Here is a 16,452-nt window from a genome sequence, read left to right as displayed (position 1 = left end):
AAACTATTGTATACAGAAAAAGGGCATCCATAGTTTATTTTGAAATAAGATGTTTATCAAGTTCATATCGCTATAATGGAAAGCATTTTTTCCACATGAATCATTCAATAATGTGACACCTGTTAATTAATAATCAATTAAACTCAAGCAAGAGTGAGGGAAAATTGTCTGTGTTATTTGCATGGCAGATTTCAGTTCTGTACCTTGAATGTAATAAATAAACAAATAAATACCTTTTGTGTCATCTAGCATGAGAAACTACACCACGAGAGGGCGCACTTGCCCCTTCAATTATTATACACGCTGGATAAAGCAACATGCCATTACGTTCAAGTTTTAGAAATAGAAAGTAGCCTAACAAAACGAAGAGCACTGATAAAATCATAAGCAAAGAAAAGATAAGGTAATAATGCAACTGTCATTTAACCTTCAGATAAAAAGGCAGTCTTGCGAAACGTTCATCTGGAGTTGGGGAGATAAGCAAAACAGACATTTCCATATTTTTTCTAATTGAAAGAAAAGTTACATTTAAAAGAATTATAGCCTACTTATAAAAAGACATTTTAATTAATGTACACTCTCAATGAGATGAATTAATTGGTTTCGAGATGAGCTAGAAGTTGAAGTTCACATTGTTTAATACAGCGAGTTAAAAACGCGGTGCTCGTGCACGCGAGCAGCAGTCAGTGACGTCCGTGTATATTTTTATATGGATAAAATTTTCAAAGTGGTAACGTTGAGCGCAAAAACGTGTGCCTATGTGAAAGCTAGCATCAATTAGCTTTCTAGTTCTTCTCAGTGCCAGTTCTCTGCTCAGACCAATAACAATGGCAGGTGTATGTTTATACAGTGAATAACAACCAAAATGTGGCCTTTTGTGCGCTCATTTTTGTTTTCTTATGCAAATTTACGGTACAACGACGTCAAAAGTCTTTTTTTATGCGGCACACAATGAAAGTTTCAGAGAAATGAAATTCCCAGAAAAGCTCACCAGACAAGATTCAAGTCTCATAAAAACAAAGTTTCCACCTCCAGCACTGAAAGAGTTAAATGCTGTGACATTTTTTCACTTGGAGAAGCAGCTTGTTAGAGCCTTGATGCATATCTTCACACCCAGTGAGTGTTGCACTACAGAGCATAGCGGACTGTCACAGGGGACAGTTACACGCACAGAGAGACCGCAAGACTGCAGGGAGAAAACTACAACTACATAGCTCTGAACATTTAAGGTGATTTGGTAAATATCTATTTTAAAACTGTTTACTAACCCCTTGGCTGTTTTGTTACTACAGCTGGAAGTGCTTGTAACCTGTGGCCTCTTTTCAATCATCTCCTGCAGGTCTGAACCTGTTGTGGGCTCATGCTTCATTCCACGCTCTTTTTCTTTAATCTTAAACCATGACATAATCCTACACTGTTTAAAATTTTTAACAGATCTCCCTTTGTAAAATGGATTAATCTTTAACATGCATGGATTAAACACTGCACAGTTTTATCAGGGGTGGTAGCATTATTTAAATGTTGCATTTCCTTATTCACAACTGCAGAACTGTGTTCTTGTAGATAAGCGTTGAGTGGGAACTGTTTTACACCAAAACACCAGTAAAATGTACTCTAGCATATGTGTTGTAACAATAATTCATGTGTTTTGCTTTTGTATCTGACGTTGTAATAATAGTGTGCTAGATTGTTAGTTCTTACCAGTTTCCTTTTCCTGTTTTTCAATACTGGCTGTTAGCCATCTTCATCTCACTGAGCGGTAAACAGCCCATGTCGATGTATTCTTATAAAGTAACACATACATTCATCATGGTGTTTTTACAAAAAATAAAATAAAATAATAATAATAATAAAATGTATGCAATTAGCAGATGCTTTTATCCAGAGCGATTTACATTGCATTCAAGCTAACAATTTTCTCCTAACACTATGGATATATACTATGATACTATGAATATTCCTGCAATGTATTTTAAGAACATCTGGTCTCTCTGGTTATACTATAGATCGTGTCGCATCTACTACACTGTACAAAATGAGCAGAAAAGGAACTCTATCCAAGCAACAATCGACGCCGAGCTTAGGGAGGGGTAAGTTTGACATAGTATGATAAACTTCTGTCTGAACACTGCATGTTTACTTGTAAGAGGCCGATGTGCAGCTCCACTAGTACAAACTCTTAAAAGGTGGCCTGCAGACATATTATCTGGTGTTGTCACTCAGTCAAAGTAGGTTTAAAACATAGCATGGCAATGTGTCCTCAACATTCTTTGCAAGCATGTCATAAAGTGCTCTATCAAAAGTGCATTGCATGATTCTATAAATAGCCTTTTCGCAATGAAGCACTAACCTCATGCTAAGTGTCGATGACTTGTGCAACCCTCCATTTTTTTGTTTTTTTGTTTTACAAAATGTTTTGTTTTCATTTTAAATGCAAAGAAAGTTATTTAAATTACACCAATGACATGCATTCAGTTTGAATACATTAATTATTTGGTGTTTAATAGAGCCCTATGAGAATGATTTTATTGCAATTTAATGGTTTGCATGCTTCGATTCTGTGAAAGTAAAGACAACTTAATCAAATGCTGCAAAACAAGATGCATACCGTGAATGTATGGCACAAAGTAGGCAGGACTTGTATATTAAAATGAAAGTAACTATCTTCAGTCTTTGAGATGGTATAGAAAGAAAGTTATTCAGACAGAGAAATGTGAGGTAAGTGGAGGGGGCAGAGGCTCGGTGGGAAGGGCAGGTATGGAGCCAGTGCTACGCTGCAGGGCGGAGTTTAGCTTCTCCCAATTGTTTCACAACAAATAAGGAAAGGTCGGAGGAGACACAGTTTTAATAGGCACAAATGAAAATAGCTATTCTGTTAGTCACCCCCTGTACTCTCTTCGAGACAACTGCGTGGTAGCCTGATCTTCTCAAAGCTGCAGGTAAATAAATATTCTCACTGTGTACTGAATTAGTGTTTTGAGAATGTTTTGCTCATTTACTTTTAGCCTTGTGTTCTTCCATGACCATTTCAAGATCCAGGAAAACAAAGTGAGTGTAACTTCAGCCATGGGGGTATATGAAGACGGATTACGATGTTACGGGATGCTGTTTGGAACAGAGTATTCCTTTGGGCCGTGTGCGTGTCAGCTTGTGCTTTCCAGAAGCTTACTAATAATAATGCACTTACAGTATACTGGCGGCATATGAGTTATGTTGCCTTAAAAAGGAGTAACCTGTGATTCTGGTTACCTGTGCAGGGTAGGGTGTAGTTGGTGTGGGCTGACCTAAAATCAGGTTGAGATGTTATACATGACAGGTTGCTAAGGTTGAGCTTGGGAATGTTAACATGGCTTTTAATGCCATGTAGTGTACATTGTACAGTATATGTTAAGCCATAGCATAGCCAGCTTTACTTTAAAAGTTAAGTAATGTTTCTGGAACATGAGCGAGCCAAGGCCAAGTCAATGTTATTCTCTTATAAAAACACGGAGGGGTGGGAAATTACCCTGACATAACCAGAACCTGCCAGCATTTAGAAGGACCTCAGGTTCAGCTTACAGCTTGTTGTGATGTCCAGCCAAGCTCTTTGCTGACACAATGCTGTCAAACGCTTTAAATAGGGGAGTGCGGGATACTCCAGACTGGAAAACACTGAAGCCGCCTGATAGACGAACAAGACCTAGAACTGAAGACCACAGTTAGAAAGTAACAGGAAGAGAAAGTCCATACACAGAGATTCAGTAAAACCATGGAAAAAATAGGTGCTGAAGGTAAGAGAAAGTGTATATTCCAACATTTGGTACAATAGGGCTGCTCAAGCAGAATAAGAAAGGTCAGGGACAGTCAAATGATTTGATTTTGAAAAGGTCAAACTGAAGTAAGGGATAAACTGTGACAAACTTTTCTTCAATAGAAAGTCAACATGTTGACATGGTGTTAAACAATAGCTCAACATTAGCACAATTGTTTGACAGAATGTGTATTTTCAATGGGTTAAAATAAATGAGTGACTGTCAAAATGGTTTTGTTTACTATGAATAGGTTTGTATTTAAGTGATTGTCAAATTAGAACGTACAAATGTTATAAATGCATATATACATGCGTATAAATATTATTTACGCAATATGTTGTAAGATACTGTATGTTCTCACTCTTTATCTCTCTGTATACTATATATGATTAATTCAGTATATTAAGAGGGCTTTACTTTCATGGGAAAGGCACAGTTGTTCTAGAAGTGTGGTGAAAGTGACGTCTGGTATCTAGGTTTCCTAGATGGGCAGGGCTGGGAGTAGGCTGGAATCAACTGTCTCACAGGCTTGTCAAGCTTCTATATGAAGGCTTGCGGACTGTTGACACTGCAGTGGAATATCCAGTTACATGTCAACACAGGAATCAACAGTTGACTCCATAACCCTGTCAGCCATTAAAAACTGTTTATAGGGATGTGACCGGCCTGCTTTAAACATATATAATGTGAAATGAGAAATAGAAAGGTGGCCAAGACATGGGAACTGATAGGTTGTAAATGAGGTTATGAAAGCTCAGGGAGTCTGTGTGTGAATGGAAGAAGTGTGTTGAGGTTGTAATTGTCACTCTCTTACTAGTGGCAGAAAGAGCATGTGAGAAAAACAGAAAAAGAAAAAACGGACAAGTCCTAAAATCATTATTTGTGAAACATTATGTTAGAGAAAATGAATGTAAATACAATTTTTAATACATATATAATTTATCCAATATTAAAGCCTCTTGCATGACAGGCTTTCCAAAGTTTTTGATGCCAAGAACCCCCAAATCTAGTATTTCTTATATTTATTAAATTGTATAATGGCAGTTATGTAATAAAAACTCCTTTATACTGGGTTATATTATATTAAGCATCATATTACTGAGGCAACATGTTGTTTACATTATTATAGATAAATATTCTAAGATAAACTTTTAAGTTGTCACTTAATATTTACTTTGTTTAAAGTTGAGAGAATATTTTCTACTCACTGTATAAACCTGTAAATAAAAAACTGATGTTGCATTTATAACTAAATCACGTAGTTACACTTCTTGACAGTGATGATTGTTCAAGCCTTCTGATATATGAAAGAACAATGATGTAATATTTAACATGCTCTTGATAATATTGCTTGGTTAGAGCACAAACATTTAAGTATTATTGTGAACATTGCATTAGTTAATCTTTCATTGGTTCTTTTCCCATGACTTTTGATTTCCTACTAAGTAAATGAAGGTGTATGCCGTGCTTACTGTGCACCATGTGCAGTTTGCTGCCAGAGGACACAACAACAACTGGCCTGACACTTTGGGAATCTAGTGACTGACCTCAGGACAACCTCACAGATACCTGACTAAGACCAAGGCACAGGATGCAGAGTGAAACCTGAACTGTGTGGACAGATACTTGAAGACGTGTTTATAACCATGATTTGTGCAGTTGCAAAACTGCCATGACACGTACATGTAAATATTACATTGCCACATTAAATTGACTTACTTTACCATTTTCAGTAATGGTTTTATATTATGGCAAAATACAGCCATTAATTTCGTATCCAAAATATTACAAATTAAACAAATAGTGACGTGCTATTAATTACAAAGTAAGAGTCTAGTTGTTTAAGTCTTGGCAAGATGTTGGCAACTCAGCTCTTTACGCTTATTCGCCTAGCACAAACAGTACACTTTCACTAAGACTCGTTTGACCACGGTAAGGGATTTTGTGGAATAGATACAGGCTTGGATTTGAGATTGAGAAGCTGACGAAAAAATGGTACAGCCCAGAGTATTCTTTGAATAAATGTACATAAGCTGTTACTAGATACCTGATCATTAACATTGACTAATAATAGAATCTTTTTATTGACACCACTCCTTGCAGAAATGTCACGTCAGTTCACGAAGATCTCTCTCCACGAGGTGGATGAGAGTGTGCGACTCTTGGCCGAGAAGGTGTACGCTTCAGCTCTGAAGGAAGAAGACTCTAAAAACACCTTGTCCATGTTCACCGTCCCTGAGGACTGTCCCATTGGCTTGCATCAGGCTAAGGAGTGGGAGCTACGTAAAGAGATAGCGGAGCAGAGGTCAGAGGAATCTGTCAAGAGGTCAGTGAGCTTAAATATTGTCCAGGCTGCAGAACCAATCAGTGATTTGCGTTAATGAGGTATTCAGTATGTATTTTAAATACATGTATGCCCCATTTTAGAAAGCAGAGTTTCAAGCTGATGCGATCCCAGTCTATATCCTTGCAATCAGTTGCTCCTGACTGGGTAGTGTCTGTGATTTCACCCCTGCTGACCCCGTCCTCACCTATAGGCCCTCCACCAATCAATATCCCAGAGTTCCAGAGGGTCACCATCAGTGGAGACTACTGTGCAGGGGTAAGAGGCTAATTATTATATATATATATATATATATCATGTATATGGTCTATATATAAAGGGTAGTTCAAGGAAGTGAATAAACAGGGCTGGGCATTTAATTTGAACAGTTATGAGTTAATTATTTCATTTAGTTCAGTCACCAGTTCAGTTATGATTTGCATGACCAGTAGAGGTGTGGTTTCAAAATCAAATACTCTGGATGTGGTGGTAGATTAGTAGATTAAATTAGAAAAAGAAAGCATTGTGAGTGAGGATCCATGACATAATGATTAATGTTTGATTACTGGATATCTCTCATATGATGGAGCATGACTGTCTTGTATGTGTCCACATCTGTCACTTTTAAAAGTACACTGGCATATAAAAAAACAAGATATGACCTGCAAGCTACAAAACTTTCAACTTATAATAAATATTATAGAGGGATATTAAAACTGCATCACAGTAACAAATTACATTTTTAAATAATGAAATAGAAAAGTTATTTTAAATTGTAATATTATTTTACATTACTCTTTTTACTGTATTTATGATCGATTAAATGCAGCATAAGATACTTCTTTCAAAAACATTAAAAACATTTTTTACCAACCCCACACTTTTGAACAGTCATGAACAAGGTGGTGCAGTTTACTAAATGAATTCATCACCTCTGACAGATAACAGTCGAGGACTATGAGCAAGCAGCAAAAACCCTGCTGAAAGCACTCTTCATCAGAGAAAAATATTCACGGCTGGCATATCACCGCTTTCCCAGGATCACAGCCAGGTTTTTAAGGAGTGCCAGTAATGAGAAATGGAGCGAGGAGGAAGAAGTGCTGCCAGGTATGTCCTAGTTGGCAACAGTTCATGCAGCAATAATGCACAATTACCTGTTCTAAGCCCTTTAACGACATCGCTATGGGAAAACATAAGTGTTTAATTACTGGACTAAATCTTTAATATTCTATCTCAAAAACTGTAGCTTGTTATTAAGGTTTGGAAACCGATACTATAAAAAAAACAAGACATGTTTCTATTCATGGCATGGCATAAATATAACATGACATTAGTATTCATCAGATCTAAAAGTTACCTTTGTGCTTTATCTCCATGCTAACAGAAAGCTGCCCTGTTCCAAGAGAGGGTGAGGATCCCTACAGCATGGAAGACCTTCCACAGAATCTGAACTACTCCCTAAAGATGAAAGACGGAATCATATACGTCTATAATAATGAAGACGCCTTAAAACAGGATCAGCCACGGAGCTTGCCATATCCTGATTTGGAAACCTTTGCTATTGACATGAGCCACGTCCTTGCCATGATTGCAGACGGACCAACGTGAGTTTGGTTATGTTATATTTCTAAAGGAATGGTCCACCCAAAAATGGAATTTTACTGAAAATGTACTCACCCTTAGGCCATCCAAGATGATTCAGTCCATCAATTAGTGTCTTGTGAAGCAAAAGTTATGTGTCTGTAAGGAATAAATCCATCATTAAGGCATTTAAACCGCTGCTTCTGGCCAAAATATAAGTCTGTATTCTATAATATTGGTTCCTGTTCTGTTCTGATAAAGAAACAACTCCTTTATATTTATATCTTGTATGGCCTTTTCAGTAAATTGTCATTTTTGGGTGAACTATTACTTTAAGACAATACAATCTCTAAAATGATAATACTGCTTGCATGTGTTGCTAAATACTAAACATGACAGGTGATAATAAACAAAAAAGGACGTACATTATTGAGACCTTTTTTTTTGTTTTATAGGAAGACCTATTGTCACAGAAGGCTTAACTTCCTGATGTCTAAGTTCCAGCTTCATGAAATGCTGAATGAGATGGCAGAGTTAAAGGAACTGAAATGTGTTCCTCACAGAGACTTCTACAATGTCAGAAAGGTATTTCAAATGTATTAGTGGTACACTACTTAATGGATAATGATCGTTTTCTCTTCTAAATATACATAATTGTGAATACTCAGGTTGATACGCACATTCACGCAGCTGCCTGCATGAACCAGAAGCATCTACTGAAGTTCATCCAGGACACCTATAAGACAGAGGCACACCGAGTGGTGCTGGAGAAGAACGGAAAGAAGTTCACCCTCAAGCAGGTGTTTGACAATCTAAAAATGGACCCATATGACCTCACAGTAGATTCATTGGATGTACACGCGGTATGTATTTCAAATGACCTCAGGACTTAATTTATCGACGCTGTCATGCAGAATAGATCTGTAATTAAGGAACTGGAATATTGTTTGTTACAGGGCAGACAAACCTTTCATCGCTTTGATAAATTCAATTCCAAATACAACCCAGTAGGTGCTAGTGAGCTCAGAGAGATCTACATCAAAAGCGATAACTACATCAATGGAGAATATTTCGCACGTCTCATCAAGGTAAAACTGATCAACTCTCATGCTGATTTAGCAGCTACTGCATAAGCTTATCTGCATAAATCCAGATTATGTTCTTAAGCAGGAAACAGTGAAATTGTTTCTGTCCTGCGCAGGAGGTTGCTCATGAACTGGAGGAGAGTAAATATCAGCACGCAGAACCCCGTCTCTCAATTTATGGCCGAGCCCCTGAAGAATGGGAAAGCCTGTCCAAATGGTTTATCAATCAAAAGTTGCACTCCCCTAACATGAGATGGATCATACAGGTGCCCAGGATCTAGTAAGTCATTCTCTATGGCAACTTAACATTACCAAATGTATTACCATATTTAAAATAAAAATTTCAAATGAAATATAAAATAAAAAAAATATTTTAAAAAAAGTTGTCAAGTCTGAAAAAAAATAAATAAAAAAAATAACGTGAAAATAAAATTATATATATATATATGAGTGTACACACATAGTGTGTGTGTGTATGTTATTTATATATAAAAAAATACATTTATTAAAAATTGTGTACTTTGTTTTTAGTGACATTTTCAGATCAAAGAAGATTATTCCCAACTTCGCCAAGATGCTAGAAAACATCTTCCTCCCACTGTTTCAGGCCACTGTTAACCCTCAGAAACACAAAGAAACGCATGTCTTCCTGAAATATGTAAGTGATTGATCACAGCTGGCAAGACCAGTCAGAGCAGGATCATGCCACATAAGAACAATTTAATAACCAACAGTGCAATTAACAGCTTAAACACAAAACAGTCATTTTACATCAAGCTCTCATGCCAGATGCCTTCTTAACAAGGTCCTCAGAGGACTGTGACTCAATTCAAATTTGTCACAAAAACAAACAGAAAACATTTATGTGGTTCCACTGAAGTCTATATCTGAAAAGCCTGATCAGTCACAAGCCACAAGCCTTAAGGAAATTAATGGCAAAAAATGGCAGAGGATAGATTTCAGCAAAGCTTTCACTGTTTTTTTCTGCAGGTGACAGGGTTTGACAGTGTAGATGATGAGTCCAAACACAGTGATCACATGTTCAGCTATAAGAGTCCAAAACCTGAGGAGTGGACCATGGAGGAAAACCCACCATACACTTACTACCTCTTCCACATGTATGCCAACATCATGGTCCTCAACAACCTACGAAAGTAAGTCGCTATTAAGATCAAGCTGATTTCAGCATTAAAATCCATTGTCATCACATAATACATTTATAAACAAGTTAATCTCAAATTGAGCCAAATGCTTTATAATTGAAGTCACAAACCATTTAATAGCTGAATATGCTATTTTTGTTGTTGTTGTTTTCAGAGAACGTGGTCTTAATACCTTCCAGTTCCGTCCTCACTGTGGCGAGGCTGGATCCATCACCCATCTGGTATCAGCCTTCCTCACAGCTGACAACATCTCTCATGGACTCAATCTGAAGAAGGTCAGTGCCAAAGAGGACCGTGTGCACATCAAACCACACAACACTGTAGTTTCAGAATCCACCAAATAACACACAATTAGCTTGTTAAGCTGTGAAATAAAGAGCATCGTTTCCTTCTCCAAGCCTGTACTTGTTTCAATTGAGAATGTTATCTCAACAGCTGTTTATGAGCACTGTTTATTCATAGAACACATTTGAACTAAGCTTTAAAAAATAAAGTAATTTATAAACTTGCAACAACTCCTCAGAATTCAGTTAATAGTATCAATGGTGTCTTATCTTGTGATTTAACTATTTTTCTTATTCCATTTCTCAATACAGAGTCCTGTCCTGCAGTACCTGTATTATTTGGCCCAGGTGCCCATTGCAATGTCTCCACTCAGCAATAACAGCCTGTTCCTGGAGTATTCCAAGAATCCGCTCCGAGAGTTCCTGCAAAAGGGCCTCTGTGTGTCTCTCTCCACAGATGATCCATTACAGTTCCACTATACAAAGGTCAGGCAGAGCAGTTACTGGCAATAATGTGCACTGAATGAATTGATTATTAATCTACTTTGAGTGCAATTATCTAGAGCAGTCAGGTGATGTGATTTTATGTTATGTACCTTTAGGAGGCCTTGATGGAGGAGTATGCCATAGCAGCACAACTGTGGAAACTGAGCACATGTGATGTGTGTGAGATCGCCAGAAATAGTGTGCTTCAGAGTGGTCTGTCTCATCAGGTACTCTCTCTCTCTCTCTCTCTCTCTCTCCTAGACTATAAAGCAGTTGTTTTCAATCTTTTAAATTACTTAGACACCATACAGTTTCAATATAATATTGTGGGTTATGATTTACTAATAATTTCAGCTCATCTCTCGTTTCCATTAAAAAGCCAAGAAAAGATTTTGCGTTTTGCTTTTTTTTTCCAAGAAAAGCAAAAATTGAGGTGACATTGAGGAACAGTCAATGGCCTTTCATACACAAAACAGCTAAACGCTTTCTAGTTTAACCTGACATTTAAATGTATCTCACAGGAGAAGAAACACTTCCTGGGTGAGAATTATCTACAGGATGGACCAGAGGGAAATGACATCCGTAGAACAAATGTGGCACAGATCCGAATGGCCTTTCGGCATGAGACCTTGTGCAATGAGCTCAGCTTCCTAGTGGATGCCAAGTCAGAAGCTTTGGCTGAACAAGCCTCATAAACATCGCAGGGTGATAGATAGGCTAGAACATGAGTCCATACGAGTGGACCAGACATCAGCATAAAACCTAATCTTGCACCAGAATCATGGAAATACATCATTCTTGTAGCAAGACATGGAGCCATGCGTCTTGGTGCATTATGATTGAAATTTTTTGAGGGAGCATACATTTGTTACCTTTTCTAACGAGGAAGTCCTCGGTATTGTAACTTGAACAATGTATTTTTTAGATAAATGTTTTATGCTTAAAAAAACTGGCAACTGGAAGAGATATTTGCCTTGATAAACTAGTTTGTTTGCAACTTGAATATCTGGAGCTGTTATTCTGTTTGCCAACCTATGGAGTGTCATTTTATTTTTGTCACAAAATCTTGTGTACATGAACTTGCACATTTTGTATACCAACAGAGATGGTTACGCTGTTTTGATAAGGATGTGGTATAATGTCTTTTGAAACTATGCAGTGGTGGATATGTTCAGCAGTATCTGAATACTGCTTTCAAAGTCAAATAAATCAATTGGTGTCAAAACAAGCCTCGCTGAATCAATTCATGACTAGTTTGTTAATATTCAAGATGAACAGAGAAATGATTCTTTATTTGCTCCACACTGCAGCCCAGTGGAAGTAGCGGGATGTCTTACAGCCTTCATTCAAGAACTAGCTAGAACTAAATATTCAATTTACTTTATTTAAGGTTTACACAAGAAAAGGGAACGGCAAACAACCAAGTTCAGTCCATATGTTAAAGTACTCGGTCACAAAAGGAAGCAGTAACTAGTGTCATTTTCTCAGATTAAACTTCAAACACTCAGTCTCACCTCTATAAATCTGTGACAATATTGCAGAAACAAACGTTTTTAAAAACTAGACAACTTCCACACAAATTTGGACTTGTATATAAAGTTTGATCTATACATATCTTTTATAATACAAGTGCATTTCCTAAGCCCATAGATTCACAGTCTCTCTCATACACACAAAAGTGCAGGATGAAAAGTCATAAGATTTCAAACCAGAAAAATATGAAACGGTAACTAACCACCTCTGAGGTGATGCCCCATAAAATAAAAGCTTCATTTGCAACTCATTAGGCTCCAAAAGAAAACAAGCAAATTAGTTCATTCTCAAATGTTAATTCATCCCAATTATGTCTCATAATGAATGTTATACGAGTCATGCCCTACAATTAACTTTTGGTCCAACTTAGAAAAACATAAGAGAGTTCGTGTCAAACAGATCACTACAGTAATTCCATTAAACCTTAAGATTATAAATGCACTTCAACTGTACAGTCAATGTAACTGAATCATGTAAAACTGAATTATAGCATCAATACTATTAAACTGTTGCACATGCTGATACTGTGACGCTTATCCAGGTATTACAAGGCTTTTACGGAACAAAAGCAATTAAGTGCAATTACTTCACAAGATAAAATGGCAAGTGCAACTAGGCAATGAAGTTCTGCTGCTACGTGTTGTCTAGCATTTACCTGCATACAGTTCACAGTCACGTCTATGAATTGACCAGGTGTTATAATATTATGCATTAACCTAAAAATTGTTTTTTAAAAAGTAAATAAATCAGCAGTTATTGCCTCCAGTGAGTGACACTACAAAGTGCAACAAAAACCCAGTCACCCTAAATAACTGTTCAAAGAAGGTCATCTGTCATGAGTAGACAGGGAGCATGACAGTGGCATGGGGTTTCATTCTAAGGTCTGTGTGGGTGCCCAGCTTCATCCGCTAGATTGAGAATGTACCCAGCCATATCTTCCTCCGTGGGAGCATCTGACATGACCCACGATTCATTGGCGGCAGTCACCTGAATCCGGCAGACGGGGCAGTTTCGGCTCTGACCGCTCCTATATGAGGCACAGACACACAAGCTGGGTTTGTCAATGGCTGATTAAAATAATTTATGGATTCTGTTATGGTCAGAATGTTGATCCAAACCTGTTTGACCTTTTTCCTTTATAATTTCGGCCTGTTTAATTAAAGGGGTCATAAGATGCTTTTTTAAAAGACCATTATTTCATGTATTTGGTGTAACAGAATATGTTGACATGCTTTAATGTAAAAAAACAAAAAAACATTATTTTTCAAATACTGTACATTACTGTAGGTCCTCTATGCCCCGTCTATCTCAAACGCGTCGTACAGGTTTGGAACAATATGAGGTTGAGTAAAGGATGACAGATTTTTTATTATTTGGGTGAACTTATCCATAAATGAATAATGATAATGAATCACAGGTTCATACCACTTGTCAATGCACTTCTGACAGAAGCTGTGTGCACAGGGCAGAATCAGGTCTGCTTTCCCATCCATGCAGATACAGCATTCTTCCTCATCAGTCAACTGTTTCACCCTGTTACACAGCAAATTTTGCATGGTGAGACAATGAGTCATCTATTATGCATCATTACATCAGGTGCAGATTTGGTAAACCGAACAAACACAGTCTTTGAAGTACCTGCCCATCCATATGCTGGCCTGGCATGTGTCTTCTGATGACAGCGGTCCACAGGATCCCTCTGCCGTAGCCTTTGAACTCAGTACTTCAGCTGCCTGACTGGTGATGTCTTTGTAGAGCTGGATAAACTGGTACAGATTCATAATACGGGAGGCCTCCACCATTCCATCCTCCTTGTTAATCTACAAGCACAAGGAGAGAGCAGTAACAATTGCCATTCAACCCTAGATAAACATCAATCACACATTTTAAATTTGCAGTACGGAATAAATGATTGATGTCTGTATTTTAGAAAACAGTTTGACATTGTAAAAATCCTTTTAATACATTCCAGCTAGAAATTGAGAAGTGTGTGTATTAATCTCACCTTGGTGCACACTATTCTCACAGCAACCTTCCATAACACTGTTGCATCAGATCCCGTCTGTACTTCAAACAAAAGATGTTTCTTTTGGCCAGAGGCTAGTTTAGCAGTTCTGTGGAAGAAAATGAAGCCAGATTCTTATCTTTCAGATATCTTTCACATCACATCAAACTGGATAATGTGTGTGTTTTCAGATTAAAGTACAGACTTAAAAATAAACAAGAAATATAGAAATATTTTTTTTTATAAATACTACAGTATATATTTGTATTTATTATTGTTGTATTATTTTCTATAATGAAATTTAAATTACAATTAAAAAATGTAAGCATTTATGAACTGGCCTCATTCATTGTAAGTGCCTTGCTGTAACCCAGATTGTAGCTCTTTTTATTGATGTACTAAACAGTTTTCATTACTAGATTTAACATCCAAACTAAATTAATGTTTTACAAACATAAGCTCACAATTAGATTACCCTTGCAGGAAAAGAAACACTTTCTGGGTACACATTATGTACAGGATGGGCCAGAGAGAAAACTATGGTATTATTTAAATGTAGTATTTAATATTATATTACTTTTAATATTATTAATAATTTTTATTTTATTTTATTTTTTTATGGGATGTCACATTCGAATCAAACTCCAGCAGGCTATAGTGTCACTAAAATGTTTAATCCTCAAACCTCACTTACACATCATTGAGCTCCGCCATACGTCCCAAGAACTCATCATAGGTGAGGTAACCGCTGTCACGCACAAGCCCCGCATGTTTGATCAGTTTCTCAGGCAGTCTGGTCATTGCCTGGCCAGAAAGCTGCTGGCCCATCTTGGTTCCAGATGGAGGGCTGCTCCAAAACAGCTCTAGACCTCATTCACCGCTGGAGGCCCTAGATAAGAGAGGATGTTGATATGACACATTATGCAGTCTGACATGTTATACGTCTTTAAAAACTAACTTAAATAGGCATTTTCTTACACGTGAAATATAGCATACACAGAATTTGTATTTCAAATTAATTTGTCACACCAAATGTACGTATATTTAAGTGAAGTTCAAAAAGCTAAAATGTGATTCATTATTTTTTTTTTTGACATACACAGTGGTGTCCAAAACTCTGAAACCACACTGAAAACTTGGGATTCAAAGAGAGAGAGAAATTATTATTAATATTATTTTTAATAAGAGAAAGAAAAAAATAGTAAGTAAATCGTTAATATAAGTCATTTTGTGACACTGATCATGTGAACTTTGTACACACTGTCAGATGTCCTTGCTTCCTTAAAATGGACTTAATCTATAAAATGCTTTGATTTGAACCATTCTCAAATTAAGCAGGATAACATGATTATCATGGTTTACATTTTTTTTTTATCTTTTTAACTTTGCAGTTTAACCTTTCACTCATATTGTACTAAAGACATGACTTGTAATGGCAAAGGAATGGAAAGTTAAACATGGACCCCACTGTCCATGTTTCAATATTCAAAATACTGATACAAATGAAGATTATGCTCATGTTATTACTACACCTACAGAAAAACAATGTGAACCTGATGTGCTAAAAAAAGAAGCATGTCCACAAATGAATCATAATAAACTGCTAATATTAAATGATTCGTCACACTACTTATTCGTATCGATGAAAGGTTCAAGTTGTCAGTGACATTAGTGGTAAATTTCGCAAACTTTGAAATAATCCCCGATACATTTATTCGTAATACGTGCACCTTACTTTCAGAATATGTGTTTAATAATCTTCTTACCTCTTTCAAAACATGCACAAACAAGTAGACGAGTGAACCATGTGCATTTGTAATCGACGATGTTGATATAAAAACATCTAAGTTAACGTTACTAGTGTTAGCTTGGCTAGCAGAAACAATACATAAAGACAGTAACGCAAATACACTCAACACTTAGTATAAGCTACAAACGTGCAAATAAATGACTACAAACCTGCTGACATTTGTTTTATCCTGGCAAATATTCAAGATGATAAGTATGATAACAACAACAAAAACCTTGACGCGGGTTGATGATGTCATGAGCACGCTCTATGATAAAATCCATTGAGCCTTGATACTACCATAGATACTACAGACAAGTCAACAAGTACAACAAAAGAATTTAAAGCGTATCATATAGGCGTATCATATGGCCTCATTAAAAAACATATTAGTATTTACATCAGTTATTGA

At 36.8% G+C, this 16,452-nt stretch overlaps 2 protein-coding genes across 6 annotated transcripts; one reads left to right on the top strand and one right to left on the bottom strand.

Moving 5' to 3' along the window:
* The first annotated feature begins 1,063 nt into the window (after positions 1-1,063).
* LOC127934732 (AMP deaminase 3) lies at positions 1,064-11,941 on the top strand. 4 transcript variants are annotated; one of them, XM_052532299.1, is made up of 16 exons: positions 1,064-1,229; positions 2,007-2,090; positions 5,895-6,117; positions 6,219-6,393; positions 7,056-7,221; positions 7,499-7,718; positions 8,151-8,280; positions 8,364-8,558; positions 8,652-8,783; positions 8,897-9,060; positions 9,312-9,438; positions 9,771-9,934; positions 10,098-10,218; positions 10,540-10,713; positions 10,830-10,940; positions 11,235-11,941. In XM_052532299.1, exons 2-16 carry the CDS (start codon positions 2,036-2,038, stop codon positions 11,406-11,408), a joined length of 2,331 nt encoding a protein of 776 aa, XP_052388259.1. In that variant the 5' UTR covers positions 1,064-1,229; positions 2,007-2,035; the 3' UTR covers positions 11,409-11,941. The 4 variants fall into 4 exon arrangements, with proteins under 4 accessions (XP_052388259.1, XP_052388260.1, XP_052388262.1 ...); XM_052532300.1 differs by having other exon boundaries at positions 1,074-1,237; XM_052532302.1 differs by lacking the exons at positions 1,064-1,229; positions 2,007-2,090 and adding an exon at positions 2,116-2,939.
* A 136-nt stretch (positions 11,942-12,077) lies between these two features.
* LOC127934734 (RING finger protein 141-like) lies at positions 12,078-16,336 on the bottom strand. Of its 2 annotated transcripts, none has more exons than XM_052532305.1 (6): positions 16,211-16,336; positions 14,946-15,140; positions 14,252-14,360; positions 13,885-14,066; positions 13,672-13,779; positions 12,078-13,273 (listed from the first exon to the last, which is right to left on the bottom strand). In XM_052532305.1, the coding sequence occupies exons 2-6, from the start codon at positions 15,077-15,079 to the stop codon at positions 13,123-13,125; spliced, it is 684 nt and encodes a 227-aa protein (XP_052388265.1). In that variant the 5' UTR covers positions 15,080-15,140; positions 16,211-16,336; the 3' UTR covers positions 12,078-13,122. The 2 variants fall into 2 exon arrangements, with proteins under 2 accessions (XP_052388265.1, XP_052388266.1); XM_052532306.1 differs by lacking the exon at positions 16,211-16,336 and adding an exon at positions 16,018-16,165.
* Between the last annotated feature and the right edge of the window lie 116 nt (positions 16,337-16,452).

Source organism: Carassius gibelio, chromosome A18 (genome assembly GCF_023724105.1).
Source record: "Carassius gibelio isolate Cgi1373 ecotype wild population from Czech Republic chromosome A18, carGib1.2-hapl.c, whole genome shotgun sequence".
In the NCBI taxonomy this organism is placed as follows: domain Eukaryota; kingdom Metazoa; phylum Chordata; class Actinopteri; order Cypriniformes; family Cyprinidae; genus Carassius; species Carassius gibelio.
Note: the sequence above shows the minus strand (reverse complement) of the source record. Positions and strands in the feature narration are given on the sequence as shown.

Excerpts from the sequence above, each read along its gene's own strand:
- LOC127934732 (XM_052532299.1), top strand. The coding sequence starts at position 2,036 with ATGAGCAGAAAAGGAACTCTATCCAAGCAACAATCGACGCCGAGCTTA. Across the intron at positions 7,719-8,150 it reads ATGATTGCAGACGGACCAAC|GAAGACCTATTGTCACAGAA; the intron begins GTGAGTTTGGTT and ends TTTGTTTTATAG. Across the intron at positions 9,935-10,097 it reads GTCCTCAACAACCTACGAAA|AGAACGTGGTCTTAATACCT; the intron begins GTAAGTCGCTAT and ends TGTTGTTTTCAG.
- LOC127934734 (XM_052532305.1), bottom strand. The coding sequence starts at position 15,079 with ATGGGCCAGCAGCTTTCTGGCCAGGCAATGACCAGACTGCCTGAGAAA. Across the intron at positions 14,067-14,251 it reads TGAGAATAGTGTGCACCAAG|ATTAACAAGGAGGATGGAAT; the intron begins GTGAGATTAATA and ends TTGTGCTTGTAG. Across the intron at positions 13,780-13,884 it reads GCCAGCATATGGATGGGCAG|GGTGAAACAGTTGACTGATG; the intron begins GTACTTCAAAGA and ends GCTGTGTAACAG.